The sequence below is a fragment of the Terrapene carolina genome, unplaced genomic scaffold (assembly GCF_002925995.2).
Source record: "Terrapene carolina triunguis isolate 2854851 unplaced genomic scaffold, T_m_triunguis-2.0 Scaffold629, whole genome shotgun sequence".
Lineage (NCBI taxonomy): Eukaryota > Metazoa > Chordata > Testudines > Emydidae > Terrapene > Terrapene triunguis.
Genome location: NW_020664980.1, coordinates 20,018,755 through 20,034,664, shown reverse-complemented (window position 1 = coordinate 20,034,664; position 15,910 = coordinate 20,018,755). Strand labels below are relative to the sequence as shown.

The following is a 15,910-nucleotide window of genomic DNA, read 5'->3' as shown; positions in this document are numbered from 1 at the left end:
TAAATAAGGAAGTGATTATTCCTTCTCATAACACAAGAACTAGGGGCCACCAAATTAAATTAATAGGCAGCAGGATTAAAACAAACAAAAGGAAGTATTTTTTCCACACAAGGCACAGTCAACTTGTGGAATTCCTTGCCAGAGAATGTTGTGAAGGCCAAGACTATAACAGGGTTCAAAAAAGAACTAGATAAACTCATGGAGAATAGGTCCATCAATGGTTATTAGCCAGGATGGGCAGGGATGGTGCCCCTAGCCTCTGTTTGCCAGAAGCTGGGAATGGGCAACAGGGGATGGATCACTTGATTACCTTCTCTGTTCATTCCCTCTGGGGCATCTGGCATTGGCCACTGTCAGAAGACAGGGTACTGGGCCAGATGGACCTTTGGTCTGACCCTGTGTGGCCGTTCTAATGTTCTTATTTTACCTGCAAAGTCTACTTTATTAGTTTCTCTTGGGTTGGATTTTCATTTTTAAAGGCTACATAAAATCTTCTGCCTTGTTATTTAACCAGTTTCCCTCCAGCTTTTTACTTTTTTCTTCCTTGAATATGCAGACCTTCTGTAACTAAAAGCATCTTCAAGCAGTCTCCAGTGTATTTCTATGTCTTTCAGTTTAACTTTTGACCTTCAGGCTGATTCTAACAATAGTCTGTCAGAGTACAATACTTAATAGCAAGATATGCTCTTAAATAGTATCTTCCATGTGAGAATATCAAACTTAATTACATTAAATATAGTAGTTTGTATTAAAGTAATTTGAAGGTTGCACAATTTAAAAAAGGTTCCAATAGCAGCAATTAAGATTACAAAAGTTAAAGGTTCAATCAGCACAATTCACTCAGACACACTGCATTTTACGTAGTCATTAACTGTATCTAATAAAGAATTTCACATGTAACAAGAACAAAGAAAGAAGACAGAAATGAGCCAAGTTCATGCTGCTACCGGAAGACTGTCAGAAAATGCAAAAAGGTTGTTCTATCAGCTTTAAGCTGACTTTGTGGTGGGGCAGAAAAACTGTCCATGGGAGCATCTCTACTGGTAAGTGGCCAAAAAAAAAAAAAAAAAAAAAAAAAAGGAAGTGAGAGGGATTGAAACTTTACCTCCACAAGGACTGAACGTACCACATGTCAGAGGAGGAGGAGCTGGAGGGAGAGGAGAGTGAGATGCCCCAGAACTGTAAAGATTTTAGAGTTCATGTAGACACAGACCCAAGGGTGGTAACTTATTACAATAAGTGACTTTAGAAAATATATTTCCAAAGTTTTCTAGTTGTACTTTGAATCTTCTAGGCTGCAGGCAACTCACCTCTCCCTGAGCTTGTGACCAGCCTGTTTTCTCTTTCTCTTGTCCAGTAACTGCTGACATGCCAGTGTCAGAGATCCGCACAGTTGTTGGTGTCAAAGCAGCTGTAGTAACAGCTGCTGGAGAAGCCCCCATGCTTTGGCCAACCTGTTCCAGTGATTTTCCTGCCTCTTTACATCCAGCTCCAACCAGCAGTGCTTGACTAGCAGCTGAAGAAAAAGGAGTGAAGGGTACAGGTGTGTCACCAACCACTGGCTCATCCTGCACCACCAGAGTTCGGCCATTCTCTTTGGTGTAAGTGGCAAAGCGAATATTGCGATTAATCTGAGGAACAAAAGGAGGCAGCTGCTTGGCCCTTGCATCCAGCCCTGTTTCACTTCCGGTGCCTCCTTTCCAAGGAGGCCTGCTTGCCTCACCTCCATCACTCCCATTACTATCCACTTCACCCCTCTCTTTTAGCTTCTTTGTTGCAGGATCACATCCAGAGTCTGAAGCATTTTTCCTCCTTCGTCCATCCTTTCCTTCCATACTCTCTCTCTTCTTTTTCCCTTTCGAAGATTTAGCTGCTTTTAGGCCCCCTCCCTAGAATAAATAAAATTATGTAATCACTATAGGCAAAGGGTCATCCAGCCTGTCAGGCCAGAACCAGAAGGTCAACTCTTTTCCCATCTCTTAAAGGAAAATATTTCATTTGTTAGAATAATAGATTTGTAACACTACATTAAACTCAGAAATAGTTATTTTAGACAGATACTGCAATGGAAGTTTTTAATATATAAAATTGCATGTATGCACACCGGCCTCTGTTTTTTTGCATTAGAACAGGGTCCTCCATAGCAAACAGTTTCATTCACTTATTAATGGAGCTAGGTTGCCATATGGTGGTACATCAGCACAATGGGAAATTCCAGTTAGTGGGTTATTATCTTGAAGTAAAACTGATTTTTGAAATGATTTATATACCGATAGTGATAAATTCCAGTGATATAAATCATTTTCCTTTGAGGCAAAACTTCCAGTCCAACACAGCTGGCAACTCTGCCAGCATCCTAGGAGGCAGCCTGTCCTTCAATCCACAGAAATAATAGCCCCAAATTTCAGAAAGGGATTGTAGTTAGGAGGGGAGATAGACTGCTGTAGCAAGGGAGGAGAGGAGGCATTTCCTGAAACCAGAGGCAGTGATCACCAGGACAGCCTCCTTCACAGTACAACCCCTTAGAATGAAGCAAGACAACCCTTAGATGCTAATAGTCCAACTTTTCTCTCCAGTAAGAGTAATTACAAACTCATTAAACTCACAGCAAGCCTGTGTTAAAAGAAAATGGACTTTTAAAGGAAGCCGAGTGCATAATCTGACTATTTTATTGTCCACAACATACATATAGGAAACCCTCCTCTCAGCTCCAGTGGACTTCTCAAATGCTCTCAGTGACCAGAATTCCTCTTCAAGTTGTTTCCTCCCAAATGATTGGAAGATACTTTCTAGAGCTCCTGATTAAACATGCAGAGACATGACACAATACAGTACCTCATTTGGTGGAACAGAATTGTCCATCACTACATGAACCAGTCGGGGATCCACTGACTTTATCTCACCAGTCTGATTTTTATGAGGTGGGCAGCAAAAAACAAGGAAGAAAGAAAAAAATATTCAGTCAAATTACCAGCTAAGAGATAACAATGAACATAAGAAAGCGTGCAGACCCTCTCTTCCCTCACTCGCCTCCTTCTCTCCCTGTCCTCACTTGTCAACATCTCTGCTTTCACTATACTCCTCTTTGAACTGTTTCACTACACTTTCTCAACTTCTCTAACCCTCAAATTTGGGTCCTACTCTGTTCTCATTTTTCTGTCTCCATTCATTTATCAGTCCTGTTGAGCACCTCTGGAGACAGTTCTGCCACTAAAGTCTGGTCTACACTGGGGGGAAGCAGGATCGAGATCGAGCTAAATTACGCAACTTCAGCTATGTGAATAATGTAGCTGAAGTCGATGTACTTAGATCTACTTACTGCAGTGTCTTCACTGCGGTAAGTCGATGGCTGACGCTCTCCAGTCAGCTCCGCCTGCGCCTCTTGCCCTGGTGGAGTACCGGAGTCGACGGAAGAGCACTCGGTGGTCGATTTATCGTGTCTAGACTAGATGCGATAAATTGACCCCCGCTGGATCGATTGCTGCCCATCGATCCAGCGGGTAATGTAGACAAGCTTTAAGTCCCCTTCTTCCACTTTGAATTCATTCCCTTCCAATTTTGTCTTTTCTGTCTTTTCTTCTAAACTGGCAAGGAAACGTGTCAGTTGATGCCACCCATTCTCTATTAGCTTCCCCCACAAAAAGGAAGATTAGAGACCAGTCAATAATTAGCAATATCAATGTCAGATGATTGTTTCTTGAGCCAAATGATCACTTCCTTACTTAAGGATGTCACCTTGCTCTCCCACATGGAAACAATTAAGAATCTCTTCTAACAACAGACTCCCTGTCTCTTCAGTAGAGTTCATCAGCCAGGAGATACATGAATCCGATTCAGAAGGAGTGGCCAGAAACTCCTCCTGCAAGTCATATTGGCTAAAATTCAAGCAAAGAAAACTCTGTTCCTGTCCAGAACTAGCTCTGCCCTCCAAACAATCCAAAAAGTTCAATCTGAATACAAATGATCTTAGGGGGAGGGTTAGCTCAGTGGTTTGAGCATTGGCCTGCTAAACCCAGGGTTGTGAGTTCAATCCTTGAGGGGGCCACTTAGGGATCTGGGGCAAAATCAGTACTTGGTCCTGCTAGTGAAGGCAGGGGGCTGGACTCGATGACCTTTCAAGGTCCCTTCCAGTGCTAGGAGATAAAATATAAATTAATGGAGATATCCTATTTTATTTTATCACGGAGGATTGAAAAAAAAAAAAAAAAAAAAACCCTCCTCACAACAAAGAATACATAACAGTCAGTGCTGTAGACAGTTATGATTCATCATGCTACCCACCACTTGGGTCTGCTGATTGGAAGTTTGTGGAAGCAAAGAACTGCTACCTGGATTCCTGTTCATCCAAGACTACACATCAAAAAGGTGGGTTCAGACTGAGATTTTGACCCCTAGAACCTAGCAATCCTCCTTCATGCTTCACCTGTTTCAGGCAATGTGTATACCAAGGTGACGTATAACGAAGAAGCCAAGAAAGATGGCATTTGGTGGCCATAATATGACAATCATGGAAAAGTAACCTTCTGCTTGTCTACCAATATCCTCTCCTCCTTCTCATCCACTTCCTACAATACTTACAATACAATTTTCCTACAATATTTTTGTCCTCGCCAAGCATCTCTCTACATCCTCCCCTAACTGAATTGTGCATTGTATATTTTGTAATATAAGCCCTGTGAGGTAAGAAAAGTGACCTGTCCATGAAGTACCATGTGATTACACATCTTTAGGAGACACTAGCCAACAGACAACAAAATTCAAATTTTGTGGAGAATGGTATGTTCACCAAGCGATGCAGGGAACTCATGTTTTAGAAGCCCAAGCGAAGTGCTTCAGGCCTTCACCTCAGTCATGGACACTTCCATAAGACGAGTGATGGGGTCTTGACAGGTCACAACACCACAGAGCCAGCTATTTTCATCCTCTGGTTGGTACACCTTAACTCTTTGGCCTTGGACACTGTAGGGACCTGAAAAAGAGAGCCAGATCAACTGAGTATACCTGCAGACAAATTATTTGCACTATACCATTAAGGGTGCATAATACAGACAGCAATGTGTGCCGAGTTAGGGTTGAAAGCACTCATATCCTGGTGCAAGGAAACAGATTACCAAGTTTTATTATACCTTTTGCTCACAGCAAATACATCATCTAAGCACAGTTCTGTTGAAAAATGTGGTTAAAATAGCATTGTGAGGCTCACGTTTGTGTCAATAATTATTAGGTCAAATTTGATCAATTTACAAGTAAAATTATGTTTTGAGAAGATCTGAAAAACCCAGCCTTACAGACTCAACCTAGAACCTGAAACAAGGCAACTGACTCCCTCCTAAATACTTTTTTTCCTCTGTCACCTACAAGTGAATAAATAATTAGAAAAAAAATCCAGACATACACACATCGTGAGTAACCATGTGACTTTACTGTGAACTCCTTGTGAAATCCCACCTTGAGTTTATAAGGAGAGGTTCCTCACCCTGTGCAGCAACTGGAGTTCTTCAAAGTGTGTGCCCCTGTGGGTGATCCACTTCAGGTGCCGTGTACCCTATGTACCTTGGATTAGAGTCTTTTGGTAGCAGAGTTCATTCGGCCCGTACACGTGCCTTACACATCCTCGTGCCTCACACCAAGGCTATATAGTGCTGCGCTGGTGAACTGCCCTCAGCTCCTTCTCCACAAAGCTGAAGTAGAGGGGAAGGAGGGCACGTAGTGGAGCACCTGTAGGGAGACACGCACACACCCTTGCCTCAAAGAACTCGTTACTTACAGGGTGAGTAATCTCTCCTTCAAGTAGTGTCCCTGTGGGTGCTCCACTTCAGGTGACTAACAAGCAGCAGCCTCAGCAGGAGTAGGGGGCTTTGGAGTAGTTCAATGCTGTAGATAGTACTGCAGACTCAAAAGCAGCAGCTGAAGTTGAATCATGGATTACTTTGAAAAAGTGTGTACAGAAGTCCAAGTGGCACCCCTGCAGATCTCATTGATGGAAACTTTCTGGGAAAATGTCACTAAGGTAGAGTGATCCCTTTGTTGAATGGTTAATATCCCAACAGAAGGCTGAATATTAGATTGATAACACTGCTCTACAGCCAAAATGCTTCTGAAATAAATGTAGTCAAACTTTACTAATTCTGAGTCACTGAGAACGAAAATGATGCTTAAAATTGTTGATTGGCTCTAGTTTTCAAGATATGCTATTGGGTCAGTATATACGACCCTTGACTTGGGAATGGCGGAGGATAAGTGAGTTATAAAGGGAAGGGATCTCAATTTAAACCAGAAATGACTAAAATACATCTTTGACTGGATCTATGAATAAATCTATGACTGGGTTTGGACAGTACTTGCTTTTTAGGCAAAACAATGAATGATGCAATCTGAAGCTGGTATTGCGTCATACATGACATGAATTGCATCATGTTATTCCTAGAAGTCCTGGATGATGCAATCATAACGAAGCTTACATCACTCTGCTGAACAAATTGCCCTATATCAGCTCTAGAAATCATACAGTGTCGTGCTCTCTTATTTGTCAGTGTTTGATTTTGCAAAGGGACACATTTCTGTTTAGCCAAAGTGAGCAGAGATGCCTCGTACTTGTGTGAACAGTGCAGATAACTTCTGCTATGTTTGTGGTGAAGTGACTTTTGCATCACAAAAGCGCAGTATAACCACTATGGTTAAGAAAGCCTATCACCTTTATTTTGGCTGCAAAATTGGAGATCAGGACAAGAGGTGGGCCCCACACATATGCTGCAACACTTGTGCAACAAATCTTCGCCAGTGGTTGAACAGGAAAAGGAAATCTATGCCTTTTGCAGTGCCAATGATTTGGAGAGAGCCAACAGATCATACCAGCAATTGTTACTTCTGCATGGTGCCTCCAGTTGGGAAAGGTGTGTCAAAGAAGAAGAAGTGGACTGTGCATTATCCAAACATTCCATCAGCTATACGCCCAGTACGCCATGGAGAAGGACTGCCGGTTCCTGATGCACCAGAATCATTCTCACTTGAGTCAGACGAGGAAGAGGATGAAACTTCTGGTCCTGAACCATCAATGCCACAGGACCCACATTTTCTCCCATCCTCCTCCTCTGAACCACACCTCATAACACAAGGTGAACTGAATGACCTTGTCAGGGATTTGGAACTACCCAAGAGTAAGGCAGAGCTGTTGGGCTCCAGACTACAGCAGTGGAATCTCCTGGCAGGTGATGTTAGGGTTTCCATGTTCCGTGACTGTCAAAAGGATCTTGTCCCATTCTTCTTCATGGAAGGTGATCTTGTAGCCTGCAACAACATCGATGGTGTGATGGCAGCCCTCAACATTGTTCACGATCCAGATGAGTGGAGACTGTTCATTGATTCATCGAAGATGAGTCTTAAAGCTGTTTTACTGCATAATGGCAATGTTTTGCCATCAATTCCAGTTGGTCATGCAGTCCATATGAAGGAAACCTATGACAACATGAAACAACTTTTGAGGTGCATAAACTATGACCAACATCAGTGGCAGCTTTGTGGCGATTTGAAGGTTGTTGCTCTCTTGCTTGGTCTGCAGACTGGATACCCAAAGTGTACTGCTGTTTTCTCTGCGAATGGGATAGTCGTGCAAGAGATTCCCACTACATCAAGAAAGATTGGCCTCTCCGACAGTCATTGGAGCCTGGGAGGAAAAGTGTTCAGCATCCACCACTTGTTGAATCAAGGAAGATTTTGTTACCACCCTTACACATCAAGCTGGGTCTGATGAAGAACTTTGTCAAGGCCATTGACAAAACACAAGCAGCTTTCAAGTACCTCCATGGAAAATTTCCAAGGTTAAGTGAAGCTAAGATAAAGGAAGGTGTCTTTGTTGGTCCTCAGATTCGTGAACTTCTTCGAGATGATGCATTTGACCATGCACTGCGTGGCAAGCAAAAGACAGCATGGAAAGCCTTCCAGTTAGTGGCAATAAATTTTCTCGGAAACAACAAGGCAGACAACTACAGGTTGTTGGTGGAAAACCTCCTCAAGGCATACAAAAGCCTTGGTTGCAACATGTCACTAAAGATACATTTTTTGCACTCTCATCTAGATTTTTTTCCACCGAACTGCGGAGCAGTGAGCGACGAGCACGGTGAGCGATTTCACCAGGACATTGCAACAATGGAGAAACGCTATCAGGGCAAATGGAGCCCATCAATGCTTGCAGACTATTGCTGGACAGTGACAAGAGATGCTCCATTTAATGAATACAAGAGACAAGCCAAGAAGCGCCGAGTAGACACTGAATAGGACTAAACTATGTACATCATAGTTTTTTGCCTTTTGTTTCATAATAAATTTTATTTATATAATCCTTTTGCTGATTTTTAAAGTGTTACATAAACAGGACAGGTGAAATATTATCATGTAAAGCAACCATAAACACATGAAAAGACCTAGGTTTACAATTTATGATTAAAACTCTACTATCTACACCATATACATAGACATAAAATGTAAAAACTTAAATATCTTAGAAACAGTAGACAATCAGTTGTTTTAATTGTCATATTTGAATTCAGCACATCAAAATACATAATAAATAGCACATTTTATCTCTGAAGCAGACGACTTCTCAAAAATTGTAGACCAGTGTAACAAGAAATGATTTATCCAGATATCCACCTACAGAGTCCTTGATTGGAAATTGTAGATTCCTTAGAGTTGTCAGCAACTGACAGTCTGGGAGACTTTCAAAAGGATTTAGTCCTGTCCAGGTAAAAGGCTAATGCCCTTTTTGACATCAAGCATATGTAGTATAGTGTCCTCCTTAGTCAGATGTGATTTAGGGAAGAAAACTGAGAAATGAATGACCTGATTAATATGGAATTCAGATGAAACCTTATGTAAGAATTAGGGATGTAGGCATAGCAAAACCTTATCTTTGAAAAATACTGTGAAGAGAGGGTGTGCCATTTGGGTTCCTCTCTCCCCCACTCTTGGAGCAGATGTAATGGCTACCAAGAAGGCAATCTCCACAGATAACTTCAGTAGAGAACAAATTGCCATTGGTTTAAAGGAAGGTCTCATAAGGCATCTGAGAACAAAATTAAGATCTCAAGCTGAGATAGGATGCTTGATTTGAGGGAGTTTCCCTACTCTGATAAATCTCACTATGATACAACAGGTAAACACTGAGAAACCTTTGACGGGAGAATGAAAAGCTGTTATAGCTGCCAAGTGAACTCTGATAGGGCTCATAGATAACCCCATCTTCTTCAGTTCCAGGAGGTAGTCCAGAATATTTGACAGTGAGGAAGAAACAGGTGAAAGATGCCACAGATCACACCAACAGTTGAATCTCTTCCATTTCTGAAGGTAGATATTGCAGCTAGACTCATGTCTACTGTTTAACAGTACCTCCACAGAACAGGTCATTTCTATCCTTGCAAACCATCAATGAGCCATGCTATGATATGACAAACTCTCAGGCTAGGGTGAAGGAAAGGAGATGGGAAATGGTCAGGAGGCACATTGCTTGACAAACTGCCAGCAGCATGAGGTAAGCAAACCATGTCTGTCTCAGCCATTTTGGGACTATCAGTATGACCCTGGTCTTGTCCTGTCTTACCTTGTTCACCACCTTCAGTTGTAAAGTTGTTGGGGAGGGAAAAACATATAGCAGTCCTGATGCCAAACATAGGAGAAAGGCATCCCCCAGGAGTGATGGCCCAGTACCCCTCTCAAACAGAACTGAGCACACCTTTGTTCTTGGCCGTGGCGAAGAGGTCCACCTCTGGGAGACCCCAAATCTGAAATGTGTGATCGAGAGACCAAGCGTCCAGCTCCCATTTGTAATCCTGGGAGAAATGTCTTCTGAGAGTCCTGAATGCCAGGAAAGTATACTGCAGACACATGGATACAATTGTCTATGCACCAATTCCATAGTCTTACAGCTTTGTCATAAACGGAAGGGGGATCTCTCTTCTCAATTGATATAAAACATGTAGGCCCCATCATCTGTCATGATCTTGATGCACCTGCTCCTGATCAATGGCAGAAAACAGAGACAGGCATTTCTAACTGCTCTGAGTTCCAGCAGCTTGATGTGTAGAGTGACCTCGTTGGGAGAACACCAGCCCGAACAGGGTGAGTGTCCAGGTGCGCTCCTCAATAGAGATGCATCTGTTGTTACTTTGTTACTGTAACTGCTGGGGGTGGCTGGGTAAACTGGACACCAGCATGGACACTATGGGAGTCTTCCCACCAATCAAGGGAGTCCTTTACCAAAAAACATAAAAATGGCCATATTGGGTCAGACCAATGGTCCATCTAGCCCAGTATCCTGTTTTCTGACAGTGGCCAATGCCAAGTGCTTCAGCCCATTCCCAGCTTCTGGTAAACAGAGGCTAGGGGAACTTAGAGAGAGAACAAATTCCTGTCTACGCTGTGTTTGTTTGGAAGGCAGATGGTTCTGAGCCACCCCTCTGAGCCACCCCTGTAGGGAGCGAAGATGCAACCTTGGATGGCTTACTATGAAGGTGCAAAGCTGCCATATGCCCCAAGAGTTTAATGCAGTTTCTTGCAGATGTTTGAAGACTGACCTAGATGGTAGTGACAAAGTGTGATAGTGTCATAAACCTGTGCATTGGAAAGTAAGCCTTGGTGGTTGTCACATCTAGGGATGCCCCTCTGAATTCTAGGCCTTCTACAAGGGTTAAAGTAGACTTCTGGATCTTTAGCTGAAGCTCTAGCTTTAGGAACAGTGCTATGGCCTTCTTTGTGACTAATAAGGTCTCATCGTAAGATGGATCTTCCAGTAGCCAATTGGTGAGGTACCGGAATACCACACTTGCCTCCCTGTGGAGGTTCATGGGGCACAATCACACCTGAAGTGGAACACCCATAAGGATATTACTCGAAGAAGAATCCTCACTTGTATCCCGTCTGAGTGTAAACTGCAAGCAAAAAAACAAGTTCACGGAACCAACTAATATGCCTAATTACCTGGATATGTATGCACAATTCTTCTACAGATGTAAGGAAATTTTCTACTGCCAATGTGCAGTGCGCAGTTTTTTCCCAAATCTTGGAACACAGGAATTGCCAGAAGAAATCAAACCACTGAGGTCCATCTAGTCCAGTATGCTGACACTGATAGTGACCATAACCAAATGCCTCAGAAGAAAGGGCAAGAAATTCCATACTAGACAGTTAATAGAGTAACCTGCCTGGATGAGAAGTTTCTTCCTACCATTCATGTGTGTGTTAAACCAAAGGCACTAGTACCCACCAAGAACTATGTCCAAACCAATGTAATGTGATGCTCCAAGAAGATCATTGGTAGCAGGGTTCAAACTCTGCAGCCTCTGTATTGAAAACTATAAGCCTCTATTGCCTGAGCTAAGACACCCAGGTTCTGTTAGCCAACAGCTGTAGCACACACAAACCTGTGTGGTCCAGCAATTGGAGCAAGTCAGAATGCCATACTGAGTAAGGATGGGTGATGCCAAGTTTAAAACTTCAGTCATTTGTGCAGTCATGCTTAAAAGGACATAATTAGAATCTCAGACAGCAAAGTGGGGGGTTTTCGGCCTTCAAGATAGCAAAGATGGCTTAAAGGATTACGTTTTATTTTTCAGAAGAATTCACCTTCAGGCAGACTAAGCATTTAAAAATTCAGCCCAAACGGTTGATATTTGGGGAAATTGTGAATGCCTGGGATTGGATTATAATGGAAGCTGTTTTGCAACCTTAACTACAGTGATTGTGAAAGAGCAATCGCTACAGACAATTCCAGTTAAACAGCAATCTACCTTTCCAATTAACTGCAAGAAAACAATAATTAAACTCTCCTCAAAGAATTCTAGACATATTAACTTATAGAGTGGAACTTCAAACAATGGGTATTACTGTTTGTTTTGGGACTCCTCTCTGGAACACAAACTCATGCACAATCCAAGCCCCCAAGCTGCAAGCCAGTTGGTCTTACCTCTGCTAAATATTTCCTGAAGTTTCTGGTCACTAATTAATGCGTTGACCGAGTCTCTCAGTTCAGATTGCTCCTGCAGAACTTGGTTCTGACTCTCTGTTCCCATCTGCCAATGACATAAAAAAGTTTTGAATGCAAGAAAGCCAGTAGACAACATAGTAGTTATACTACTGGGGGTCACAGCTCTCTGGCCTCTCTCTGTCTCTCTATTCTGGAAGCTCTAATGGAGAAGAAGATCTGACCTCCATCAAAACAAAAGTAAACAAGCTTTCTCAATATGCCAGGAAATTGATCAAGACCACTATGCACAAGCAGTTTTGGAACCCCTATAGCAATGATTCCCTCTGGATGGGGAGGGTCTATGCAGCACTCAGCAACTAGAGGCTCCTAAAACAAAGGATGGGGAAGAGCTGGGACCTTAAGACTTTCTGAATGGAGCTGGAGATCAGGGCCAATTCTTGTATTTTTTCATGCCCTTTCTATCTACCCAATACCCATGAGGACCCCCACCACATCTTGAGAAAGAATCAACCTGGAAAGCATGGTATGAAGTGGAATCTGTACGCTGTCTGAGAATGCCTCTTCAAGTACCTGAAACAGACATAATCCACTGGCATCAGACAGGAATCTCAGGTCTCGGTCCAGAAGAAACTCCACAGGAACCACGGAGCCTAAACCCAGCTTATCTACTAAGGGAGTGAAGGTCTGTGAAGAAGAAAACTTGAATGAAGGGTCTGGAAACAGATTAGGGGGACACTCAGACACAAGTAATACCCTTCTGCAGGATTCATATCCTCACAGGGGATGCCCCAATCATTCAAAAAATATTTCATTACCAAGAAGTTAACATTGTAAGTAAGTCATTTTTAAACAAATGCAGCATAAATACTGAAGACAAACAACAAAAATAGCCCACGTCAAGTAGCTTGCACTTCCCAGAGCCTGAATTTTAAAACAAGAGGCGCCACTGCCAGCAATTTAATGAAAGTGAAAGGCATATTTCATTTTCTCCAAATCATCTGGTAGCCAACTCTCCTTATAAGAAAGCGGAATTACACTAGGACTTATCAGTGCTGAGTCCCAATATTTCTAGGAGCCCCAGCAACCCAGCCAAAGTATCACAGGAGATTACAGTCATTGCTATTGAAAGGGGCACTTTTATACTTTCATGTCATGTAGCAGTAAACGCTATTATGGACAGACTAATGAAGGGAAGAATTTTTCGTTACGGTCATTTTCTGACAAACTAAAGTGCATGTCAGGAATACTATTAAGATACCTGACAGCAGCACAAGAGAACAAATTCCCAGATCAAAAGCTCTTTGTACTATTAATTTCTAGTTTTAATGTTTCATAAATCTATGAGCTGAAGATCTGGTAGCTGCTCTACATATTTCCGATATTTGAACCCAACTTAAGCATGTTATCAATGCAGCTTGCGCTCTGATGGAGTGAGGTTAGATGTTTGATGGTGGACTCTTATTAATATCATAAGCAGTTGTAATACAATACCCATTTTGAAAATATGTGATGAAACGGTCATCCCTTTTGATTTATTACTATCAGCAATGAAGAGTCTTGAAGTTTTACAAAAAGATTAGTTCAGCGGTTCTCAAAACTTAATTGCACCACAACCCCCTTCTGACAACAAAAGTTACTACATGACCCGGGGGGTGGGGGGGGGGGGGGAGGAGAGAGACTGAAGCCTGAGCCCGCCCCAGCCCTGCTGCCCCGGGTGGAGGGGCCAAAACCAAAGCCCAAGAGCTTCAGCCCCAGGCGGTGGAGGCCTGTAAACTGAATTCCGTCACCCAGGGCTGAAGCCAAAGCCTGAGCCCCACCACTCAGGGCTGAAGCCCTTGGTCTTTGGCTCTGGGCCCAAGCAAGTCTAACACTAGCCCTGGCAACCCTATTAAAACAGGGTCCCGACTCACTTTGGGGTCCCAACCCACAGTTTGAGAACCCCTGATCTAGTTCGTAACAGCCACCTTCTCACATCTGAGATATCTGATTTAAATTCAAAAGGTGAAGAATGTGTTATGGGGGGGGGGGGGAATAGTAAATGAATAAACGGATATGAAAATCTGATAGTACTTTAGGAATAGAAGGTGAATGCAATCTCATAGTTACTCTATCCATGTGAAAAACTGTATGGAGGACTTATCATTAGGGCTTGTAATTCGCTTTTTCTACATGCTGATGTAATTGCCACCAGGAACGCTACCTTCACTGATGATAGATTAATTGGACAATCTGCCAGAGGTTCAAAAGGGGGCAGGGGGGGGGAGAAGAGAGAGGGAATCCATCAGCAAAGAAATCACTAAATTTAAAGTCCCATGTTGGAGTGAGCTTTCCCACAGGAGGAAAAGTGTGGCCAAGCCCTTTAATAAATGTATTCACTGACTGATGAGAGAAAATTGTACATCCCTCTACGAGAGAATGGAATGCAGATACCATTGCCAAATGGACTTTGATTGAAGAGATAGATAGTCCAGAGTGCTTTAAAGATAAGAAATAATCTAATATTGTTGGAATAGAACACTGACATGGAGCATAACCTTTAGTCTTTGCCAAATGGAAACTTTTTTCTTTATGGGTGGTGTACGTAGTCCTAGTGGATAATTTTCTACTCCAAAGAACACTGCTCTGCACCTTTGAAGAACACTTATCTATTGAGAGCATTCAAATATCACCCAGGCCGTGAGATGCAATGAGGACTGGGTGTGAATCAGACTGTGACTCTGTGATAACATCTTCCTAAACTGGGAGTGTGATAAATTTATTATCTGAGAACCAAAACTGGTGAAGCCGAGCAGGAGCCACCAACATAACTTGAGCTTTTTCATGCCTTATTTTCTGTAACGCTTTTGGGATCAGAGGAAATGGAGGGAAAAGATACATAAAATGGTGTGACCAAAAAAAATCATGAATGCATCTATTCGAGATTGCTGACTCTCTCCTGCTCAAGAGCAAAATATCAGACATTTTCAGTTTAGAACTGAATAAATCTGGGGAAGCCACCACTCTTGGAAAATTCAGATTGCCTTTCCAGGGGAGGGCAGGTGGGGGGGAGAAGAGTACTGACACATGAAAATAAGCATCCTCTATCGAAGTAAAGGGTAATGAACCAGTCCATGGTATCCAACTGAAGTGGGAGTTACTACGTGGAACTTGACATATCAAATGAATTTGTTGAGGTTCCTGAGGTCTAGAATTGGATCTAGCCACCTCTCTTTTTCAATATGAGGAAATAGGAGGATATTGGAAAAGGTTTTCCCTGACATGCTAACTCTATTGCTCTGAGCTTGATCAGTTTATTTCCTGATGAACGGCACTCTCATAAGAATGGTCCCTGAAAAGGGAGCAGGAAGAGGGGTGGAAAGGAGACATGTATTGAAATTGAATGGTATAACCATCCTTGATTACTTGAAGGACCCATCAATCTGTGGTGATTGCCAACCAAGCCTCCAGGAAACAGGAACCAAAGCATGAAGAAAAAGATAATCCCTGTGGATTAGTCCAAGATCCTTGACTGTTGCATCAAATACCACACTGCTAGATAAGTTAATGGAGGATAGGTCCATCAATGGCTATTAGCCAGGATGGGCAGGGATGGTGTCCCTAGCTTCAGTTTGTCAGAAGCTGGGAATGGGCAACGGGATGGATCACTTGATGATTCCCTGTTCAGCTCATTCCCTCTGAAGCACGTGGCATTGGCCACTGTGGGAAGACAAGATACTGGGCTAGATGGACCTTTGTTCTGAAGTATGGCTGTTCTTATGGAAGGATGCTCGGTTGGGATGTTGGATGTTTGTCCTTGTCTTTAGTCAGTAGGTCTGGGAAAAGCTGAATATGGCTGCACAGACCCAAGAACATCCAAAGAATGCTCAGGAACCAGAGCTAGGCCACTGAAGCAATCAGGATCACCAATGCTCCATCTTATTTGATCTTCCTCAG

At 42.7% G+C, this 15,910-nt stretch overlaps 1 protein-coding gene across 2 annotated transcripts in view; it reads right to left on the bottom strand.

Moving 5' to 3' along the window:
• KDM3B (lysine demethylase 3B) overlaps window positions 1–15,910 on the bottom strand; it is a 106,972-nt gene that overhangs the window by 55,728 nt on the left and 35,334 nt on the right. For both annotated transcript variants that reach the window (XM_024215387.1, XM_024215388.1), the window contains exons 3-7: window positions 12,548–12,661; window positions 11,957–12,062; window positions 4,845–4,969; window positions 2,836–2,907; window positions 1,311–1,889 (exon numbers count right to left, since the gene is read on the bottom strand). In XM_024215387.1, the coding sequence (XP_024071155.1) occupies window positions 1,311–1,889; window positions 2,836–2,907; window positions 4,845–4,969; window positions 11,957–12,062; window positions 12,548–12,661 (996 nt within the window). The remainder of the gene's footprint in view (window positions 1–1,310; window positions 1,890–2,835; window positions 2,908–4,844; window positions 4,970–11,956; window positions 12,063–12,547; window positions 12,662–15,910) is intronic.